A 20,072-nucleotide genomic window follows, 5' to 3' on the forward strand; every position below is an offset into this window, starting at 1 on the left:
GACATGGCACCACTCATCAGGCCATGCTGAGGCGGCATCCCATGTAGCACAGCCAGAGGCACTCACAAGTAGAATATACAACTATGTACTGGAGGGCTTTGGGGAGAAGAATAAAAAAAGAAAAAAAATAAGATTGGCAACAGTTGTTAGCTCAGGTGCCAATCTTTAAAAAAAAATATATATATAAAAGAGAAGGAGTAAAAGGGTGAAATCTTTATGGGTGAATGAAGATAAACTGCTATCAGCAGAAAAAGGACTACTTTGTCTATGAGATGTTTTATGTAAACCTTAAAGCAAAAATCTAGAGCAGACACACCAAACATAAAAAAAAGGGGAGAGTGAGCAAATCATCATGGAAAACCACCAACTTACAAAGGTAGACAGAAATCAAAGAAAAAAGAAGTAATAGACAAAATAACCAAAAGGCAAAAGATGAAATGGCAGTAGCAAATCCTTACATATTAATAATCACGCTAAATGTAAACAGATTGAACTCACCAGTCAAAAGGCACAGAGTGGCTGGATGGATAAAAAACAAGACCCAACGATGTGTTGCCTACAGGAGACTCATTTCAGCTCTAAAGACACATACAGGCTCAAAGTAAAACAATGGAAGATGATATTTCCAAGCAAACAGAAACCAAAAGAAGCCAGGTATAGCTTACACTTATATCAGACAAAACAGACTTCAAGCCAAAAAGGATAAGAAGATACAAAAGAGGTCATTATATAAGGATAAAGAGGTCAATACATCAAGAAGATATAACAATTGTAAATATATACACTCCCAACACCCAAGCACCAAAATACATTAAGCAAATACTGACAGATCTTAAAGGAGAAACAGAAAACAATGCAATAATTGTAGGGGACTTCAATACCTCACTATGAGCAATGGATAGATCATTCAGACAGAAAATTCAACGAGGAACCACTGGAATTGAACCACACTTTAGAACAAATGGACTTAAAAGACATACAGAACATTTCATCCAACAGTAGCAGAGTAGTCATTCTTCTCCAGTACACATGGAACATTCTCCAGGATAGATCATATAACAGGCTACAAAACAAATCTCAGCAAATTTAAGAAGAATAAAATCATACCAACTATCTTTTCTGACCACAATGGTATAAACTAGAACAAGAGGAAAGTGAGAAGATCTACAAATATGTGGAAACTAAACAACAAACTTCTAAACAACTAATGGCTCAAAGAAGAAATCAAAAAGGAAATAAAAAATTAAACATGAAAATGGAAATATATCAAATCTTGGGGGATGCAACAAAAGCAGTTCTGAGAGGAAAGTTTATAGCAATAAATGCATATGTTAAGAAATCAGATCTCAAATAAACAACCTAACTTTACACTTCAACAAACTAGAAAAAGAAGAACAAATTAAGCCCAAAGTTAGCAGAAGGAAGGAAATAGTATAGATCAGAGCAGAAATAAATGAAATAGAAACCAGAAAAACAATAGAAAAGATCAATGAAACTAAGAGCTGGTTTTTCAAAAAGATAAAATTGACAAACCTTTGGCTAGACTAAGAAAACAGAAGACTCAAAATTAGAAATGGAAGAGGACACATTACAACTGATATTAACAGAGATACACAGAATCAGAAGAGACTACTATGAACAATTATATGCCAACAAATTACATAACCTAGAAGAAATGGATACATTTCTAGAAACACACAACCTATCAAGACTGAATCAGGAAGAAACAGAAAAATCTGAACAGACCAATAATGAGTACAGATTGAATCAGTAATCAAAAAACTTCCAACACAGACAACCCCAGGACCAGATGGCCTCACTGGAGAATTCTACCAAGCCTTTAAAGGATAATTAATACCAATTCTCCTCAAACTCTTCCAGAATATGAAGGAGGAGGGAACGCTTCCAAACTCATTCTATGAAGCCAGCATTACCTTGATACCAAAACCGGATATGGATACCACAAGAAAACTATCGGCCAATATCCCTGATGAATACAGATACAAAATTTCTCAACAAAATATCAACAAACCGAATTCAACAATACATTAAAAGGATTATATACCATGACCAAGTGGGATTTATCCCTGGAATGCAAGGATGGTTTAACATATGCAAATCAATACATGTAATGTAATACATCACATCAACAAAAGGAAAGATAAAAATCACATGACCATCTCAATAGATGTAGAAAAAGCATTTGACAAAATACAATATCCTTTCATGATAAAAACTATTAACAGATTGAGTATAGAAGAACATACCTCAACATAATAAAGGTTACATACAACAAACCCAGAGCTAACGTTATACTCAATGGAGAAAAACAAAGCATTTCCTCTAAGATCAGGAACAAGACAAGGATGCCCACTCTCACCACTCCTATTCAATACAGTCATGTGCCACATAACGTTATTTCGGTCAACAGTGGACTGCACATATGACCGTGTCCCATAAGATTAGTACCTTACAGCCTAGGTGTGTAGTAGGCTATACCATCTACGTTGGTGTAAGTACATTCTGTGATGTTCTCACGATGATGAAATTGTCTAACACATTTCTCAGGTGTCCCCCTCGTTAGGCAACACCTGACTGTACAGTACCAGAAGACCTAGCTAGAACAATTAGGCAAGACAAAGAAAGAAAGGCATCTAAACGAAAAAGGAAGAAGTACAACTGTCACTGTTTGCTGATGATATGATTTTATATAGAGAAAATCCCAAAGAGTCAATCAAAAAACTGTTGGAATTAATCAATGACTTCAGTAAAGTGACAGGATACAAAATCAACATACAGAAATCACTTGCATTCCGTTACACTAATGACAAAGCATCTGAAAAAGAAATAAAACAATTCCATTCACAATAGCACTAAATAAAATACTTAGGAATAAATTTATCCAAGGAAGTGAAAGATCTGTACAATGAAAACTACAAGACTTCGCTGAAAGAAATCAAAAACACAAACAAATGGAAGGACACCCCATGTTCATGGATAAGAATTAATATTGTTAAAATGGCCATACCCAAAGCCATCTACAGATTCAATGCAATTCCCATTAAATTACCAGAGGTGTTCTTCACAGAAATAGAAGAACCAATCCTAAAATATGTGTGGAACCACGAAAGACCCCGAATAGCCAGAGAAATCCTAAGAAAAAAGAACAGAACTGGAGGTATCATGCTTCCTGATTTCAAACAATACTACAGACCCATAGTAATAAAAACAGTATGGTACTGGCACAAAAATAGACACACAGATGAACTGAACAGAATAGAGAGCCCAGAATTAAATTCTGGCAAATATAGTCAACTAATATTCAAAAAGAGAGCCAAGAACACCCAATGGGGAAAGGACAGTCTCTTCAACAAATAGTGCCCGGAAAACTGTAGAAACAATGCAGAACAATGAAACTGAACCCATATCTCACACCACTTACAGAAATTAACTCGAAATGGATCAAAGACTTAAACATGAGACCTGATACCATAAAACTTTTACAAGAAAACGTATGAAGAAGCTCATTGATATTGCTCTTGGCAACAACTTTTTGGACATGATGCCAAAAGCACAAACAACAAAAGCAAAAATCAACAAATGAGACTACATCAAACTCAAAAGCTTTTACACAGCAAAAGAAACAATTAACAAAATGAAAAGACAACCTACAGAAAGGGAGAAAATTTTTGCAAACCATGTATCAGATAACAGATTAATATCTGAAATATATAAAGAACGCATACAACTTAGAAAAATAAACAACCCTATTAAAAAATAGGCAGAAGAACTAAATAGATACTTTTCCAAAGAGGACATCCAAATGGCCAATAGGCACATGAAAAGATGCTCAACATCACTAATCATCAGGGAAACGCAAAGCAAAACCACAATGAGCTATCACCTCACACCTGTTAGAGTGGTTATCATCAAGAAGACAAGACACAACAAGTGCTGGTGAGGATGTGGTGAAAAGTGAATCCTTACACATTGTTGGTGGGAATGTAAATTGATCCAACCACCATGGAAAACAATATGGAGCTTCCTCAAAAACTTAAAAATAGATTTACCATATGATCCAGCAATTCACTTCTAGATATATACCCAAAAGAAAGGAAAGCAGGATTTCAACAAGATATATGCACTCCCATGTTTACTTCAGCATTATTCACAATAGCCAAAATCTGGAAACAATGCAAATGCCCATCAACAGATGAATGGATAAAAAAAGATGTGGTACATATACAGAATGGAATATTATTCAGCCATGAGAAAGGAGGATATCCTGCCATTTACAACATGAATGGACCTTGTGCACATTATGCTAAATGAGCTAAGTCAGACAGAGAAAGACAAGTATTATATCACTTACATGTGGAATCTAAAAAAAGAATCAAACTTGTAAAAAACGGAGTAAAATGATGGTTACCAGAGGATGATGGGAGGGAGGATAAGATTGAGTTTTAAGGATACAAACTTGTAGCAAGTAGTAAATAAGCCATAGAGATCTAGTGCACAGTATAATGAATACAGACAATATTGTACTATAATTATGTAATGTGATAAATATCACTACAATGGCAATCATAGTACAATACATAAATGTATCAAAGTAACACACTGTACACATTAAATTTATACAATGTTACTTGTCAAAGTTATTCATTAAAAAAATAAAGCCAATGAATATCAGTTAAATTATAAATTTCTCCCCAAAAGAATATTAGACTGTTTTTTCTCCAATTACAGAAGTTATAGATAGTAATAAGATTATTATTAAGTCATACATAACAGACATTTAGTTTCTTCTCCAAACCTTAGTATGCTAAGGAAAGCCACAGGGTAGCAGAGTAATGAACATCATGGACTCAGGAGCCGACTGCCTTGGTGTGAATCCTGGCGCTGTCTCCTACTAGCCATGTGGCCTTCAGCCTCAGTTTCCTCATCTAAGCATGAGTATAATCGTTTTGCCTCACAGGGTTATTGTGAGAATTAAAGAATTTAATATATTTAAAGTGCTTAGATCAAAGCCTAGTATATACAAATAGTTACAAGTGTTAGCTGTTTTTACCAAACCCTGTATGTAATAATGGCAGTAACTCTGGTAGTCTTGCCCAAGGATATTTATGAACAACACTGGTGCTCCACCAAGCCAAACTGGACAGTCAAGTTACCTGCTAATGAGAGTTACTTCATAGGTAGAATATAACAAAGGAAAAATGTTTTTCTATTTGTGATTATGCATCCTTCATACTGAGTCCACTCCCTCACGCTAAATTAGGAGATAATGTCGTTTAGGGCATAAAGAATCATTTGAATTCACACATGTGCTACTGTGGGGCAGTGTGGTCCATGGACTGCTGGAGGTCCCTGAGATCCCTTCAGGGATCCACAAGGTCAGAGCTATTTTCAAAATTAGCATATTAAGATGGTATTTGCCTTTTCCATCGTGTCGGCATTTGCACTGATGGCGCAAAAGCAGTGGTGAGCAAAAGTGCGGCCGCGTTACCACTGATCAAAGCAGCAGCACCCACCGCACGAGCAGCGGCCGTGTTCACCACCACCCAATCACAGTTACAAAACCAGTTTCGCTTAATGTCCTGACGGAGCAGTAAAAGTTATTAATTAAATCTCAGCCCTTAAGCCTGTCTTTTTAACATTCTGTGTGAGAAAATGGAAAGTATGCATAAGGCACTTCTGTCCCAAGATGACTGTTTTGAGGAAAAGCACTTGTACAGCTGTTTGAGCTGTAGCTACGGTTTCACGCAGCCTGAGAGAACTCAGACAGACCACGCTTCTTCAGACGTGGAGATTCGGCAGACACTGTCTCAAAGTGAGGGAAGTGAGCTGTCACATCAAGGAGAACAAGTGACAGTACTTGTTACCACTGATCAAATCCGAGCTTTTAAGCAAAAATTAAAGCTTTGGAAAATGTGTATTCCCTACCACAAGGTTGGCTTGACAGCTTCCCAATACTTAAAGATTTTTCTGAGGAGATCAGATTTTTTTTTTTTGGTATTGTATAATGAAAACTTAACATGTGGAAGATCAGCATAACTTGGTAAACCAACATTTTCCAAATGACCAATGCATCATATTACAAAACCACGCATGGAAAAAAGTTCCATCAAAGTGCAAGATAAACCAACGGATGTTGATGTATAACACAATCTGAGAAGTTCACTGATAAGGTTTTAGATCCTATATTGCAACTAACTTGTAAGAAATTACAACTTCTTGAGTTTGGGTGTAGTAGCAAAGAAGAATATTCACAATTACATTAAAAGGCTATTAAAATCCTCCTGTTTTTTGCCACCACCTATCTCTGTGTCTATGTACTCCAAAAAACAACATATCACAACACACTGAATGCAGAAGCAGATACGAGAATCTTGTCTGTCTCTGAAGCCTGACATTAAAAAGAGCCACAAAATTTTAAAGCAATACTACTCTTCTCACTAATTTATTTTCTTTTGAAAAACATAGTTCTTTTTCATAAAAATGTTTTATGGTAACATGATGAGTTTATTATTTTTAATGAATAAATAAGCATTTAAAAAAATTTCGCACACGCACAAACACACCTCCAAACAAAAGGTTTTTGGGATTCTCTATAATTTATCAGTGTAAAGTGTCCTGAGACCAAAAAGTTTGAGAACGACCCCAGAAAATACCCGAAACGGTAGATATATTCCAATACAATAGCCAAGTACCTCTATATACAGAGTGCGCTAAAGATGACGTTTCCCTAGACAATGAGATCTGAGAGGACAGATTAGACTATCAAAATTATTCTGTACTCATTTAATAAAATGGTACTTTGAACAATATCACATTAGCTCTGACTCCCTAGGATTCAGGTGTGTACTCTCTCATCAGACTGCCTTGGGTGTAGGGAGTACAGTAGCTAAGCCTCTGAAACACTAGAGATGAAAACCAGGTGATGAAAAGGCACGTGGGGGGCCCAGGGGAGCACTCGGTGAGCACTAGGATTTTTCCCGAAGAGACTCCTCTCTTCTCCCTTAGTCAAAGGTTCCCAGAAAACTTCAGCTGTCTGTCTGCAGAGAAGGAAGGGAAACAAGGCGCTGGACTCAGCCTAGAATCGGCAGCCTTTCACACGTTCCTTTCCCAGCGATGAGGCAGTGTTTGGGATCTGACTTTACAGGTTTTCCCAAAGCAAGTAAAGCTCAGATAAAGTGCAGAACCACTGCTCTGCAGCTAAAAATAGTGAAAAGGGAGGAAACCGATCCTGAGAACTAGAAAACTTTGCCCACGGCCATTCTCTCTTCAAGGGGCCTCACTCAGGCTGTGCTTCTCCACCACCCACCCGACTCCTGTCTCACTTCTTTTTCTTCTATTCCTGGCTCACGAGTGACTACTAGAGATGAATAAGAAAAAACAAGATAAAACACAACAGGTTGGTATTGTATCTATGCTTTCTGTACCACCCACACTTTGCTCACATTGGCCAAAAACCATTCATTCTACTTTTCTGTGGGTTTCATAACGCAGTGATTCAAAGTTCCACCACTAGTTAGTGCCACTGGAATAATTTATGGAGCAGGGTGCCCAGGAGCTCCCTCAGTCTACCAGGTTTTTTGTTTTCTGACTTGCCCTCATGAAGACACTTATATAAAGTTGGCTGAGCAGAAATACGACCATACTGGGGAGTGGCTCTAGTATTCTTCACAACAATTTGTGTGTGTGTGTGTGTGTGTGTGGTGAAGCAGATTGGCCCTGAGCTAACATCTGTGCCAGTCTTCCTCTATTTTGTATGTGGGAAACCACCTCAGCATGGCTTAATGAGAGTGTGTGGGATCCGAACCCACGAACCCTGGACCACCAAAGTGGAGCGCATGAACTTAACCACTACACCTCCAGGCTGGCCCCCACAATAATGTTTTTATTTCCCTATTACGCCAATCCCTAATCCCCAGCCAGCAGAACACAGGGGTGAAGACCTGAATTACTGTTCTCTATTTTCCTTTGCTAAAAGTAAAACTTATATTTGGTTCATGGCAAGTGACAGCTCAAATACTAGTGAGGATGTTGTTGCATTGGGAGAGTTAATCACGAGCTCCAGGGCTTGAGATGTAATTTCATTTCTTTTGTGAAATAAAGCTAAACTGAAGAACATACTTCCCTCAAAAGAGAATCAAGAGAAAAGAAAGTCTCAATTAAATAGACAAGGGAACTTTTTATATCACAATAGGATGGAAGAGGCTCTCGATTGAAAATCTAAGAAAAAATCCTGACTGTATATGTTTTATGATTAGAATTAGGAGATATTTTCTGCAAATAGAAAATGGTTTACTTACAAGGTCCTTTGTAGGATTCCTAACTCGGAAGAAGTAAACTACTAAGGTGGTAGGTAAGAGCTCCCACACAAAAAGGACCACTCCAAATACTACATAGCCGGCATCTCCCAGCTGATTCTTCAGATCTGCCTGTTGAAAGAGAGGGAGAAAAAGGAGAGTCACTAGACTGAGGGCAGAGGAAACAAGTTTGATTTGAGTCTTTCCAACGTGAACAGAGACTAATTCTAATACGACCTCATTCCTTTCCCCTAAGATGTGCATGTTGAAATCAAGTAATAGTAATGGTCCAGACCTCCGGTTGGGGGTTAAACCATACAGGATGGATAATTATCCTCTTCAAAATATTCAAAGACAGAATCTGCCAATCTCTGGTGTTTTATTACTTCACTCTCCAAAATCTTCTTTATGTCCACATTAAGTCTCTCAAGTTGAAGCTGATTTTATTTTTTTCAACAAGTCAATAATAAGAATGTTACTTTGCCTCCTCTCAAATCCTTGGGAGCAGCACATGACTGTGACCCTTGGTCTCACTCCTAGGATGAACATGTCAATTTTTAAACTTCTCTTCACATTAACTATGTCCTATTTAACCTTTAAAGCTTATTGCAGGTTAGATTGTCTAGAAAAAAATTCCCAGAGTCCAGGATGTCTGGCTTCTGGTCCAGTGAGATGGCCAAATTGACTTGGTGTCACGGTGTCTCCCTCGCACCACAGGGCAGATGGAAGGTGTGTGAGGAACGTGCTCAGCTGGGTTTGGGCAACACCATCAGTAAGGCCATCATTTCAAAGAACGATAATGTGCCAAAATTAAGCCAAAAAGGGCCGATTGCCTTTTTCCTCCTGTGTTACATCATATTTAAAGTACAGTAAACGAAACTAATCATGCTATTCCTCAGAAAGATTACTCTCCAACTTTGCTCTCATATTCCATCTCTAATATGTCTCAGTAGTCTGTTGTTCTTTTTCCATCCTACACGAATAACGTGTGCAAGGCGAGGCCATTTGTTCTGCTTGCTCCAAGATTATTTTGGTCGTAACACACAGGTTTAGATATCTATAAATAAGTATCCCCTAAAAACCACAAAATTTAAAAAGTTGTGATATTTTAAATTTGTTATAATTACAAGATTATAACTTACTATAATTATAATTGAAAGAAAAATTTAAATATTTATTTTGTTAAAACCAAATCTCTTGTTGTTTAATGGGTACAGAGTTTCAGTTTGAGAAGATGATAAAATTCCAGAGATGGATGGTGCTGATGATTGCACAGTAATGTGAATGTACTCAATGCCACTGAATTGTACACTTACAAATGGTTAAAAGAGTAGATCTTATGTATATTTTACTACAATAAAAAATCCTTTGTGTATTATGAATGTCTCTAATTTATCATTATTTAAAGTTTAGATTTTTATATATTTGATTTTCTCAAAAAAGGGCACACCTTTAGCAGTGCCTTGCCCAACTTCTTCCCATCCTATATTTATGGTTTGGGTTTGGGTTGGGGGGGTGGTGGTGGTTATTGTTGTTTTAATCCTTCCTAATTATAATACCTTGCATGTCCCTCTTCTGAAGTTTACCTTATCCTTCAGGTTAAACTTATCATGGTCATTTTACTCTTTCTTCCAGAGTCTTAATTCAGTCTGGTTTTTTTTGCTTTCCTTGGTGAGGAAGATTGGCCCTGAGCTAACATCTATTGCCAATCTTCCTCTTTTTTTCCCTTCCCAAAGCCCCAGTACATAGTTGTATATCCTAGTGTGAGTCCTTCCAGTTCTTCTATGTGGGATGCTGCCACAGCATGGCTTGATGAGCAGTGTGTAGGTCCACGCCCAGGATGCAAACCAGTGAACCCCAGGCCGCCAAAGCAGAGCACACAATCTTATCCACTACACCACCAGGCTGGCCCCCTCAGGCCAGGTTTTGAGCACTGTTGGGATTTTAGAAGTGGACTTGTATATAGCTGGGTATTCAGCATTTTTCCAGGAAAAGCTAAGGTGCTTTTGCAATTCAATCCAGTAGACTCCTACTACAGAAGTTCTATTTCTTTATCGTAATGGCTTATCTGTGTGTCTCTTTTCCTCAGTGGATATAAACTCCTACAGCAAGAAGTGAATCTGTTCATGTTCATATCCCCAGCCCTTTGTCCAGGGCCAGAGACAAAGAATCAGTATTCCTCAAATGAGAGAATGCTAACTCATGCTCATTCTTTTTTATTTTGAACTATTGTGAACATGGATGCCAAATGATATTTCACTACCTTGGTTCATTTGCTTTATAATTTATGAATTTCTGGAATAGATTTTTTTAAAAAGTATCATATTGAGATCACTGATAAAATTAGCTTTTAATAATACCTGAGTATCCTCAGTTACTGTTGTCTAGATTTCCTCAAATGTTGTGAGTGTACATGCTCCATTAAAAAAATTCTCTTAACTTCACAGTTTTATGTATTTTCTGAAACCTGAATACAATTTGTTTTACCTCTGCAAATTTCACCCTTTAAAAAGACCATCTTACATTTACATGCAAGTGCTTTAAAAAAAAATTAAGTACTTCTCGACAGGAGCCCTAGAAAGTAGAAAGGAGAAGTGTGTGTGTGTGTCTTGGTGTGTGTATACATATATATCTCTCCCAGTTTTCTCAGAAGACCAGAGCTGGAACAAGGCAGGTACTATGATCCCATTTAACAGATGAGGATGCAGATACCACACAGGTAAGTGACTCTCAAGGTCGCCCAGCTATTTAGCAGCAGAAGCAAGGAACTCATCCCCCTCTGCCACATGGGATGCTGCAAAGCAAAGCATTCAGGTGACGCCCTAGGGGCCCCCACTGACCTGGTCTGACACATTATACCAGTCGTAATCAAAGGAGTGGACGTTGTTGCTCTGAGAAAATGACAAGATGAACAGGTTGTAGCAAGCTCGGGAGGCATAAAGCAGGATGACGGTCACACCGATGGCAGTCACTTGACACACGGAGGAGCCCTGGAAAAGTGGGAGCCATGAGAGGTGCGCCCATTCCAGGTCCAGGACACCAGCCTCCCCCCAGAACAGGGCCTGTGTTTGGACCTGGTACACCCTTCGGATCTCAGAGGCACTCAGTCTCCTCCAACCCTCTGTCAGACCCTCCACCCTCAGAACTCAATCCTCACCGCAAACCTCAACTCATTCCACACCCCTTCCTACAATTTCAAATTCATGTCCACATAGATGCTTCAAAACCTGCAACTTGATTTGGAGATGCCTTTAACAGTACTAAAATACTGGCCATTTGCCTACGGCCTAGGTTTCTAAGAACAAGAAAGTCAGATGGCTCATTTTGTTAAGTCTCTGAGAGCCTCTGCTCAGCTCCGAGAGGACCCACTCATCTTAGGAGCCCAGTACCGGGCCTCTGGCTTGGGGACAACCAAGCAACCTCAGACGGATGGTGGCTGGAGAGAGCAGTGCTGCTGGCAGTGGCTCTGGGCAGTGAGCGCATCCTCAAAACCCAGAATCTGCTACGCCGGGAGCAGTGGAGTCCCCATGTGACTCAGGGCTTGGAATTATGTGGAAATCAGTGATTTGTGCCCCAATTTATGAAGCCAGCAATTTCCAAAATCAGTTGAAGGACCTCTAGCTAGAAACAGATAGTTCACATAACCAAAACACTGAAATTGATTTTTGAGTTTTGCATTTGGAAGTCATTAACTAAATCCAAGATATTATTTTATTTTGCCAGCAACACATTGTGAGCTTGTTTGCCACAGGGGTGACCTAAGTGGTATTCTGACAATCTAAAATTTAACCCCTCCCGTGAAAACCACAATTCTGTTTTTAAAAGCCTTAGATAGCCCCTATATGGGACACAACATAAACAACAGAGAAAGTTACGGCAAAATCAAGTTTAAAATTCCTCAAAATTTATAAATGAAAAAACTCTTCTGCCACACTAACTTTTGGGATTTTGCAAAGGGTTCAGCCAAATCACAGGACGCCCTGATTAAAGGCTTGGTATTTTTGAAGTTAGAGGCACAGATTTTAATCTACTGACCACTCCTGAAGACACAGTATGTGGGAGACACAGCTGCCTCCCAACCTTCAGACCAAGATCTATCACCACCAGATGGGCCATGTGGCCAAGAAGGCAGACACAGGGGATGCCACAGAACACAGAGTCACTGAACAGAAGCAGAGGAGCTACAGAGATCACTCAGCCATTGCACAAGTGAGAAATCCAAGGCCCCGAGAGATGAAGTGACTGGTGGGGCCGTGGTCCCCCAGCCAGTGAGAGCCCCAGGCACCCCGTCCCCGGCCTCCACACTCCACTAGGCTTCTCATTGAAGGCAGAGCTGGGGCTCAGGCTGCTCAGAGGCACTTTGGCCACAGCTCCAGGCAGCATATCTGCCCTTTATAACCCCGGGGAAAGGGGAGGAGAAAACAGACATTCCAGAGGGGGGAGGCACAGCAGCGAAATAAGAGCTCCTCTCACATCATGTCTGGCCCCATTTCTGAGCAATCAGCGTGAGACGAATGTTGTCCCCAACTCCAGGAGCAGTTTCCAGGGTTAAGGAGAACCCTCTTGAGGACACAGCCAATCCAGGGGTGAGCCTGATTCTGAGTCTCCACAGCAGAACGACGGGCAGTGAAGAGGACAGACGCTGGAGCCACCGCCTGGTCTGAATCTCAGCTCTGCCCCTGCCAGCTGCGTAACCTGGGGCAAGCAACTGCCCTCTGTGTGCCTCAGTTTCCTGATCTATAAAGTGGGGATAATAGCTACTCCCATAGAGATGTGAGGATTACCTTAGTCTGTACGCGTGGAGCGCTTATAAAAGTGCCGGGAACACAGGCTAACACAAGAAGTGTGCTTCTATTAATATTATTAGCACAATCAATCCCACTAGGCCTTTAAACTGTTGGTTAAAACACTGTATCTATAAACCAGAGACTGAATTCTCTGCCAGCAATTCTGCACACTCCACTCCACTTGGAGCCACCAGGAATGGAACTCTCCTTGCATCCAAAGTTCAGTGAGCTACACGCCTGCGTGTTTGTCAATCGCACCATGGCTAATCATTTGCAGGAGGTCAGTGAGAGAGGGCTATGTTGAGTTCTGTTTGCAAACCAGGAAACTATTTTTACAACAAGTTTAATGGAGGGATCTCACCACGTTTCTACCTTACCTTAGACTCCAAGTAAATGTTGGCTAAGGACATCTTAGAAATTTTGTAGAGACAGATGGAGAGAGAAACGGCACACAGCACGAAGAGCGTGTCATTAATGGCCACGCGCACGGAGACAATCACCTTCCTCTCCCAATGTCCAGTCTTCACCAACACGGCGCAGGTTAAATTCACCAACAGGAAAACGAGACTGATGAAGAGCGAGGCCAGGTAGAGGGGTAACCTGGAAGGGACCAGAGAGAAACTGAAGGCACCATTCCCTGCACGCTGGCTGTATGCTCTGGATCATTCCAGAAGGAAACTGTGATATTGTTTGGTTAACTGCTAGAAGCAGAACACACCCCAAAGTTAACAAACACTTAAGAGTTTGGACCTTGGAGACAGCCATTCCCGGATTCAACCAACTGTGCCTCCAGGAAGGCACTTTACCTCTCTGAGCCCACTTCCCCTGTCTCTGGGAGGGGGTGAGGATTGGACGAGATGAGGACATATCAGCTGACGCGCCCCCCAAACACTCATTGCTCACAGGATACACAGAGAGAAAGAGCAGGGCACAGAGTCAGAGCTTGTTCCCACGAGCGCTGACAACTCTGCACTCTGTGAACTTGGGCAAAATCAACCTGTGTGAGCCTGAGCATCGTAATCTGAAAAGAGTCTCAACGATACCTACCTTGCTGGTTGTTTGTGAGGATTAAATGAGAAAATGTTTATAAAGGGTTTTACCTCCAAAATGTCACTGGGTCTAGGTAACACTCACTCTTTTTTTTTTTTGCTGAGGAAGATTGGCCCTGAGCTAACATCTGTGCTAACCTTCCTCTATTTTGTATGTGGGACGCCATCACAGCACGGTTTGATGAGTGGTGCTAGGTCCACGCCTGGGATCCAAACCCGCGAACCCTGGCCACTGAAGCGGAGTGTGTGAACCTAACCACTACACCACCAGGCCAGCCCCTGGGTAGCACTCACTTTTACCTGGGAACACTCACTCTTGGATGCAGTGGTCTGCTCTGGTTAAAAATCTGCCACAGCACCTCACCTGAGGCTGGACAGGCACAAGCTGTCCACGTGATTGGCCATTTTTAACTTGCGGTTTCTCAGACCTAGACGCTTCCTAAGGGACCTGTGGGAGGTCTGGAATAAAGACTTCTCAGATTTACTAAGAGCAAAATCAGCAGCCTCAAGTTTCTCTTTAGGACTGTCCGTATCACGTTTACTTCAGGTAGACATCATTCAGTAGGCATGCAAATAAAGAACAGACTTGTTTGGCTCAAAAATAGACTGGTTTGAGCTGAATATGTGTGCGAGTCCAAAAGCAGAAATCCATCCATCAGAAACGGTTTTGAAGCGAGAGAGTGAGGTTGGTGTCTTCAAAGGCATCAGAGACTGGGACACAGAAACCTGGACTCTAGTCCCAGCTCCAGACATCATGCCACTGACAGGAGACAGGTGAGGGAGGGAGGGAAGGAGGGAGAGGAGGGAGAGGAGGAGAAGGATGGGGAGGGGGAGGGGGAGGGGGGAGAGAGAGGGACGGGGTGGGGGGGGGGAGGGCAAAGCTGGAGCTGCAGCTGAACCTCCTGCCTTCAGATGTCAAGGTGATGCAATAAACCCCTAACCCAGGCTAATCTGAATTAGATTTTATGTCTTGCAATTAATAATTTACTATCCATGGGCAAAGTCTCTCACACAATTTCCAGAACTCAAATTCTACCAAAGAAACTCTGCCTACCTCACTCCTTCTCATCCTTCAGATCTTAGCTCAAATATCACTTCTTCAAAGAAGCCTTTCCTGACTCTCTCCTGCACCCCCCTTACTGACACAGACACACACACACACACAGACACACACACGCCCCATCAGGTCTCTGATATCTGCTTTTCTATCCCCTGGATTCGAGCCTCACAGAATTGTCACAGCTTACAATAAAGCATACGGACAACGGTCTGACGGAGGCCGGCCTCCACCTAGGCAGCAAGCTCCATGAAGATGGAGATTCTGGCTCTTTCCTTACCCCACTCGATCCACACTGTATACAGCAGGAGCTCAATAAATACGTTTAAGAGGGAGGGAAGGAAGAAGGAAAGTGTCAGTCCAGGTGGAGATGTGCATTGTGAACCTAAAAGCATTTCATTCACTATCTGGGCAAGGGCCGCGCCTTTCTTTCCTCTAAACACTCCATCGCAGCTGTCATTAGGTCTTCTCCTTCCTCGGGAGAACAACCTAAAATTGAAGAATCGCACCTTCCAAGGTAGAGAGAAAGGACTGGGGGCTGTTACTCCATGGGCGGATGCTGAGATGAGGAGATGAGAAGGCATGGCTGGGGCGTGGGCGGCAGCGTGGCAGGAAGATGCTGGGGGGATGGACAGAGCACAGGGCAGGGACAGAGCAGACAGTCTGCTGGGTACCCAGAGGGAAGGCAAGAGAGAGCACGCTCCGCCTGGGCTGGCCAGGGTCTGCTGGGCCTGAGTGCAGGCCCACAGGGGAGGTGGACGGGGTGGAGAGAAACCCGGGTCAGGAGACACCGGGGAACACACAAGGCTGATAAGCAAAGGAGTGACAGACGTGGCCACGTCTGGGTCTGAGAAAGATGATCTGGGCACAGTGTGGAGCCTGGACGGATGAAGGGGCTGCAGGCAGGGGAGCTGGTGGCCCCAAGGAGCCGAGGAGGGCGGCAGGCCTGAGGCATGATGATGGGGAACGGCGGGAGCTGGACACAGTGTGGGGCCATGAAAGGAGACAAGAGATAGACAAGAGGGGCATGGGGTGGTCAGAGCCGCCACCCACTGTCCTGCGGCAGCATCTCGTGTGAAGGGGGGCCCTGGAGTTGCACCCCTTGAGGGTGGAGTGGGCCATGCTTCGAAGTCTCGGAGATTCAACTTCAGGTGTAGTTATGCACTCAAAGCTTTTCAAACACACAAATTTTTTTGTTAAAGTACACATGAATTAGTTGCCAAGGACAGGCTCTTTCACAGGACGTGATCACTGGTCAAGGCCCTCCCAACCCACCTCAATCTCTCACGGAGTGTCACGGTCCCTGCTGCTCCCTCCCCACGGACTGCTCACCCCCAGCTCCTTCAGGCCAGCTGCTTCTCAACCAACAAGTCTCTCCTTAAACCAGGAGCCAGCGGCGCTCCCTACTGCCCACTGTCCTTCCCTGTCACACCTGCTGGTAGTTACCTCCACAGTACGCAGGGCAGACTGAGCTCAGGAGCGGCAGCCCCCAACGTGTCCCCAGCGCCCAAAGGCCATGCTGGGCTCAGGGGAACTGCCCAGCAGGCTGCCCTATCCTTCAAGCCTAGGACGCTCTGCTCACATTTCCCCATTGCTGAGATCAGGAGCATCTTGCAACATGGACAGCCTTCATTTGATGCAGGACTGTTGCTTCTCTTCCTGTAATCTGTGGTGTGCCTTAATCAGGAAATTGTGCAACGTGCGTGTGAGCCTGGGCCAGGTACCAAACCAGGCCCGGCTCCAGCTTCCTCCTCCACACCACACAAGGCAGGAGTTCTGTGCCTGTCTCGCAGGGCTGTTGAGGGGGCCGGGCAAAGGATGCGTTGGGGGCAGTCAGCACAGTGCCCGGCTCACAGTGAATTATTATGATTTTTACCTTTTCCCCTCCCTGTTCTCACAGTGGTGGGGAAAATCAAAAGGCATGGAGAGAGAGACAAAGGCAGCATCATTTGGGAGTCACCAAAAATCTGCGTTTTTATTTTTTATTGTTTTATCATTATCTGCTGTGCTTTTGTGAAGAACACAAAAGGATGGAATCATGCAGCTTCTGGAATCAGCCCTATTGTTTCTGGAGCCTTGCTAGTGTGCACCACACTTTCTATTCATATGACAGCAATGAGCCTCCGGACAAGGCACAATCTGGATATTTAGCTTTTCCAGATGACTCCTCGTGGCTGTTGTTTTCAACACTAGTGTGGATATAAATTCTTATTCCTCTTTATTGTAAAAGTAATACACGACCACTAGAGGATGTTGGGAAAGTACCGAAAGGCTAAAGGGGAGGAAGCCAGGCACAGCTCGCCATACAGAGGGTGCGGCACCCATGAACGCTCATGTGGTGTGGCTCCCTGCCGCCCTTTCCATCCTGGATTGTCACACAATGGCCACCAAGCCTCGCCTTCACCCTCCTTTCTTCCCCTCCCCCTGCCCTCATCTGCCTGGCGTGACAGAGAGAACGGTGTGGAGATAGAACTGTGACATCACGACAGGCTCTCAGCACATGTCCTCATCTGTGAGGCAGAGGGGACGCCTCCCGTCCTGCATCAAGGAGCTGCTCTGAGGATCCAAGGAGCCTGCAGCTGGTGTCAACTTTCTCCTCTGACCTCCCCCACTGAGCCCCAAGGTCTCACCCTTCTTAACAGCAACTTTCAGAAAAAGGCTTCACTTCCTCCCATCATCACTTCCTCCACAGACACTGAGATCAGGATCAGCCCCTGGTAACTGGGCTCTGCCGGGCCCCTGCTGACCCCGCAGTCTCTGAGCCCACAAGACCTGCACCCTCCCCACCTGCCAGAGCCGCCTTCCCTTCGCTCCACAGTCCCCCAAGCTCTGCATCCTCCCCACCACCAGGCCACGGAGGCCCGCTTCCCTTTCCTCCCCTCCCGCTTCCCCTTCCTCTCCTCTCGACTCTCCTCTATGCCCTCGTCCAGGGGACACACGCTCCCTCCTGCACCCTCACTCGCAGCTTTTGTCCAACCAGGTTCAGAAAGCTCTTGTCTCGGCCGCTGCCTCTGTGCTAAGGCCAGCCTCCTGTCCCAGTGAGCCTGCCCTGCAGGCCCCGTCACCCAGGCCACGTCCAAAGTTCAGTGCCTAATCTTCCTCCTCCAGCACTGCCCTGAGCCTTCCTAATGACCAGAATGCCACCATAATTTTTTGCAGACTCCTAAACGCTAAAGATCTTTGATTCCACCCCCACGCTCCCGTTTGATCAGGCGTCAAGTTCAACACATTCTTTATTCCCAATCCCCTAGCTGCGCCCCTTCCCACCCTCACCACCGCACTGCCTCACGCCTTCTGGCCAGAACCAGTGTCACAGTTTCCTAACCCACCTCCGCCCTACACCCCACCCTTGCACCCCCAATCCCATGCACCCCAGGGCCACATGTGCTAATTAAGCCAGTCTACTGCTGTCCCCACCCGTCCAGGCGTCCCCACTTCCCTGTCTTTACACAAGCTGACCTTTCTGTCTAAAACCGTCCTGCCCCCGACTTCCGTCTACCAAATCCTACTCTGGGCCTACAGGACCACCTGCTAGACGGAAGCCTGTTATTGTCAGCAAAGCCCGGCTCGTTATAGTCTTTATTTATTAAAAGAATAAAAAATGGAGGGAAAACAGTTGAAAATGTTTCAACACTTGAGCACTCCCACACCCAATGTTCACATTTCTTAAGCCAAAGATTAAAAAATATAGACCAAGAAAGAGGAAAACCGAGTCAAATGGGCACCGGCTCCAGCAAAAAGAGCTGGCAGACGTGTTAGTGAAAGGGAGACTGTACGTGAAAAATAAAAGGGCTCTTGGCTGGGTTGAACATAAATTATCTTCAAAAACACAGAACCGCCATAGGAGTAGCTTGGGGTGAGAAGTCTCAGCTAGTTCTAGACAAATGGCTTGTGACTCACTTCAAATGTGTCGTGATTAAATTAGGGAAGCCAGTCTACTTTGAAGCCGAAGTATCAAACCATCTCGAGGGATAAATCGTAGCCTGAAATATCCACAGTGGCATCTGGCTTAAGAGAAACCGGGAACTAAACAGAGGAGACTAAAGATGTGCCGAAATACAAAGAACGCCTAGGATTTCTGTACACTTGGCAACTAAGTTACTAGATCTGCGTTAACAGCTTCTCCCACTGAAACCTCACCTCCTGGCTTCAAGAAATTCTTAGCTTCTCGGGCCCACAAATCCCACCTTTAACATCAGGATCCAACTGCATTGCTCCCCTTCTTGTCCCTGCATCTCTTCAGACCTCTCCCAATGAGGCAGTCACACACTCGCACAGCCTCTCTTGCTGTCAGTTCAGGGATCAAGTACTGTCCCATGCACACATCCTCTCACATGTCTTCTCAGCCGAAAGCCCCCATCCCCCAAGTGTTCAGGGCTTGAGAACTTTGAAAACACTTGTCCTTTCCCACCAGTGCTTTCACATTTCCCTTCTAGAAGACACCATTACTGCAGCCTCAATCAACCATTTCCAAGATAAGACTGGCTCCGTGCTCCAACCAGGGCATTCTCCCCTCACCCCAATCTTCATTCATTCTCTGCTCCCCAGGCCCCCCAGCAGATCTACATTTCCGGTCGAGGGGTTGGAGCGCCAGACTGCAGACGCAGAAGACGGGTTAGCTCTTTTGTTATGAGAGAAGGGAGGGAGTCGTCTGCTTGGACTTGGGACTGTCAACTGTGCTCCTTAGGACCAATGTCATCCCACGGTGGACTCAGAAGTCCCAGTTGACAGTCCCAGACTTTGTTTTCTGTGCCACGAGTCTCGTCACTCGTCTCTCGGCCTGAGGACTGCTGTGTAACTTCCTGAACTTCAGTTTCCTTGGACATAAAATGGAGATTAAAACATACACCTCCAGAATTTTAAA

General features: G+C 43.7%; 1 protein-coding gene across 4 annotated transcripts in view; it reads right to left on the reverse strand.

Moving 5' to 3' along the window:
* Positions 1 to 20,072, reverse strand: part of GPR137B (G protein-coupled receptor 137B) — a 50,988-nt gene that overhangs the window by 8,579 nt on the left and 22,337 nt on the right. The window contains exons 3-6 of one of the 4 annotated variants that reach the window (XM_070568302.1): positions 13,480 to 13,702; positions 11,156 to 11,305; positions 8,319 to 8,447; positions 6,937 to 7,058 (exon numbers count right to left, since the gene is read on the reverse strand). In XM_070568302.1, coding sequence (XP_070424403.1) covers positions 7,047 to 7,058; positions 8,319 to 8,447; positions 11,156 to 11,305; positions 13,480 to 13,702 — 514 coding nt within the window. In that variant the 3' untranslated portion in view covers positions 6,937 to 7,046. Of the gene's footprint in view, positions 1 to 6,936; positions 7,059 to 8,318; positions 8,448 to 11,155; positions 11,306 to 13,479; positions 13,703 to 20,072 lie in introns of those variants that run through there. The other 3 variants (XM_070568312.1, XM_070568293.1, XM_070568299.1) reach the window with 3 other exon arrangements.

Source organism: Equus przewalskii, chromosome 1, assembly GCF_037783145.1.
Source record: "Equus przewalskii isolate Varuska chromosome 1, EquPr2, whole genome shotgun sequence".
Lineage (NCBI taxonomy): Eukaryota > Metazoa > Chordata > Mammalia > Perissodactyla > Equidae > Equus > Equus przewalskii.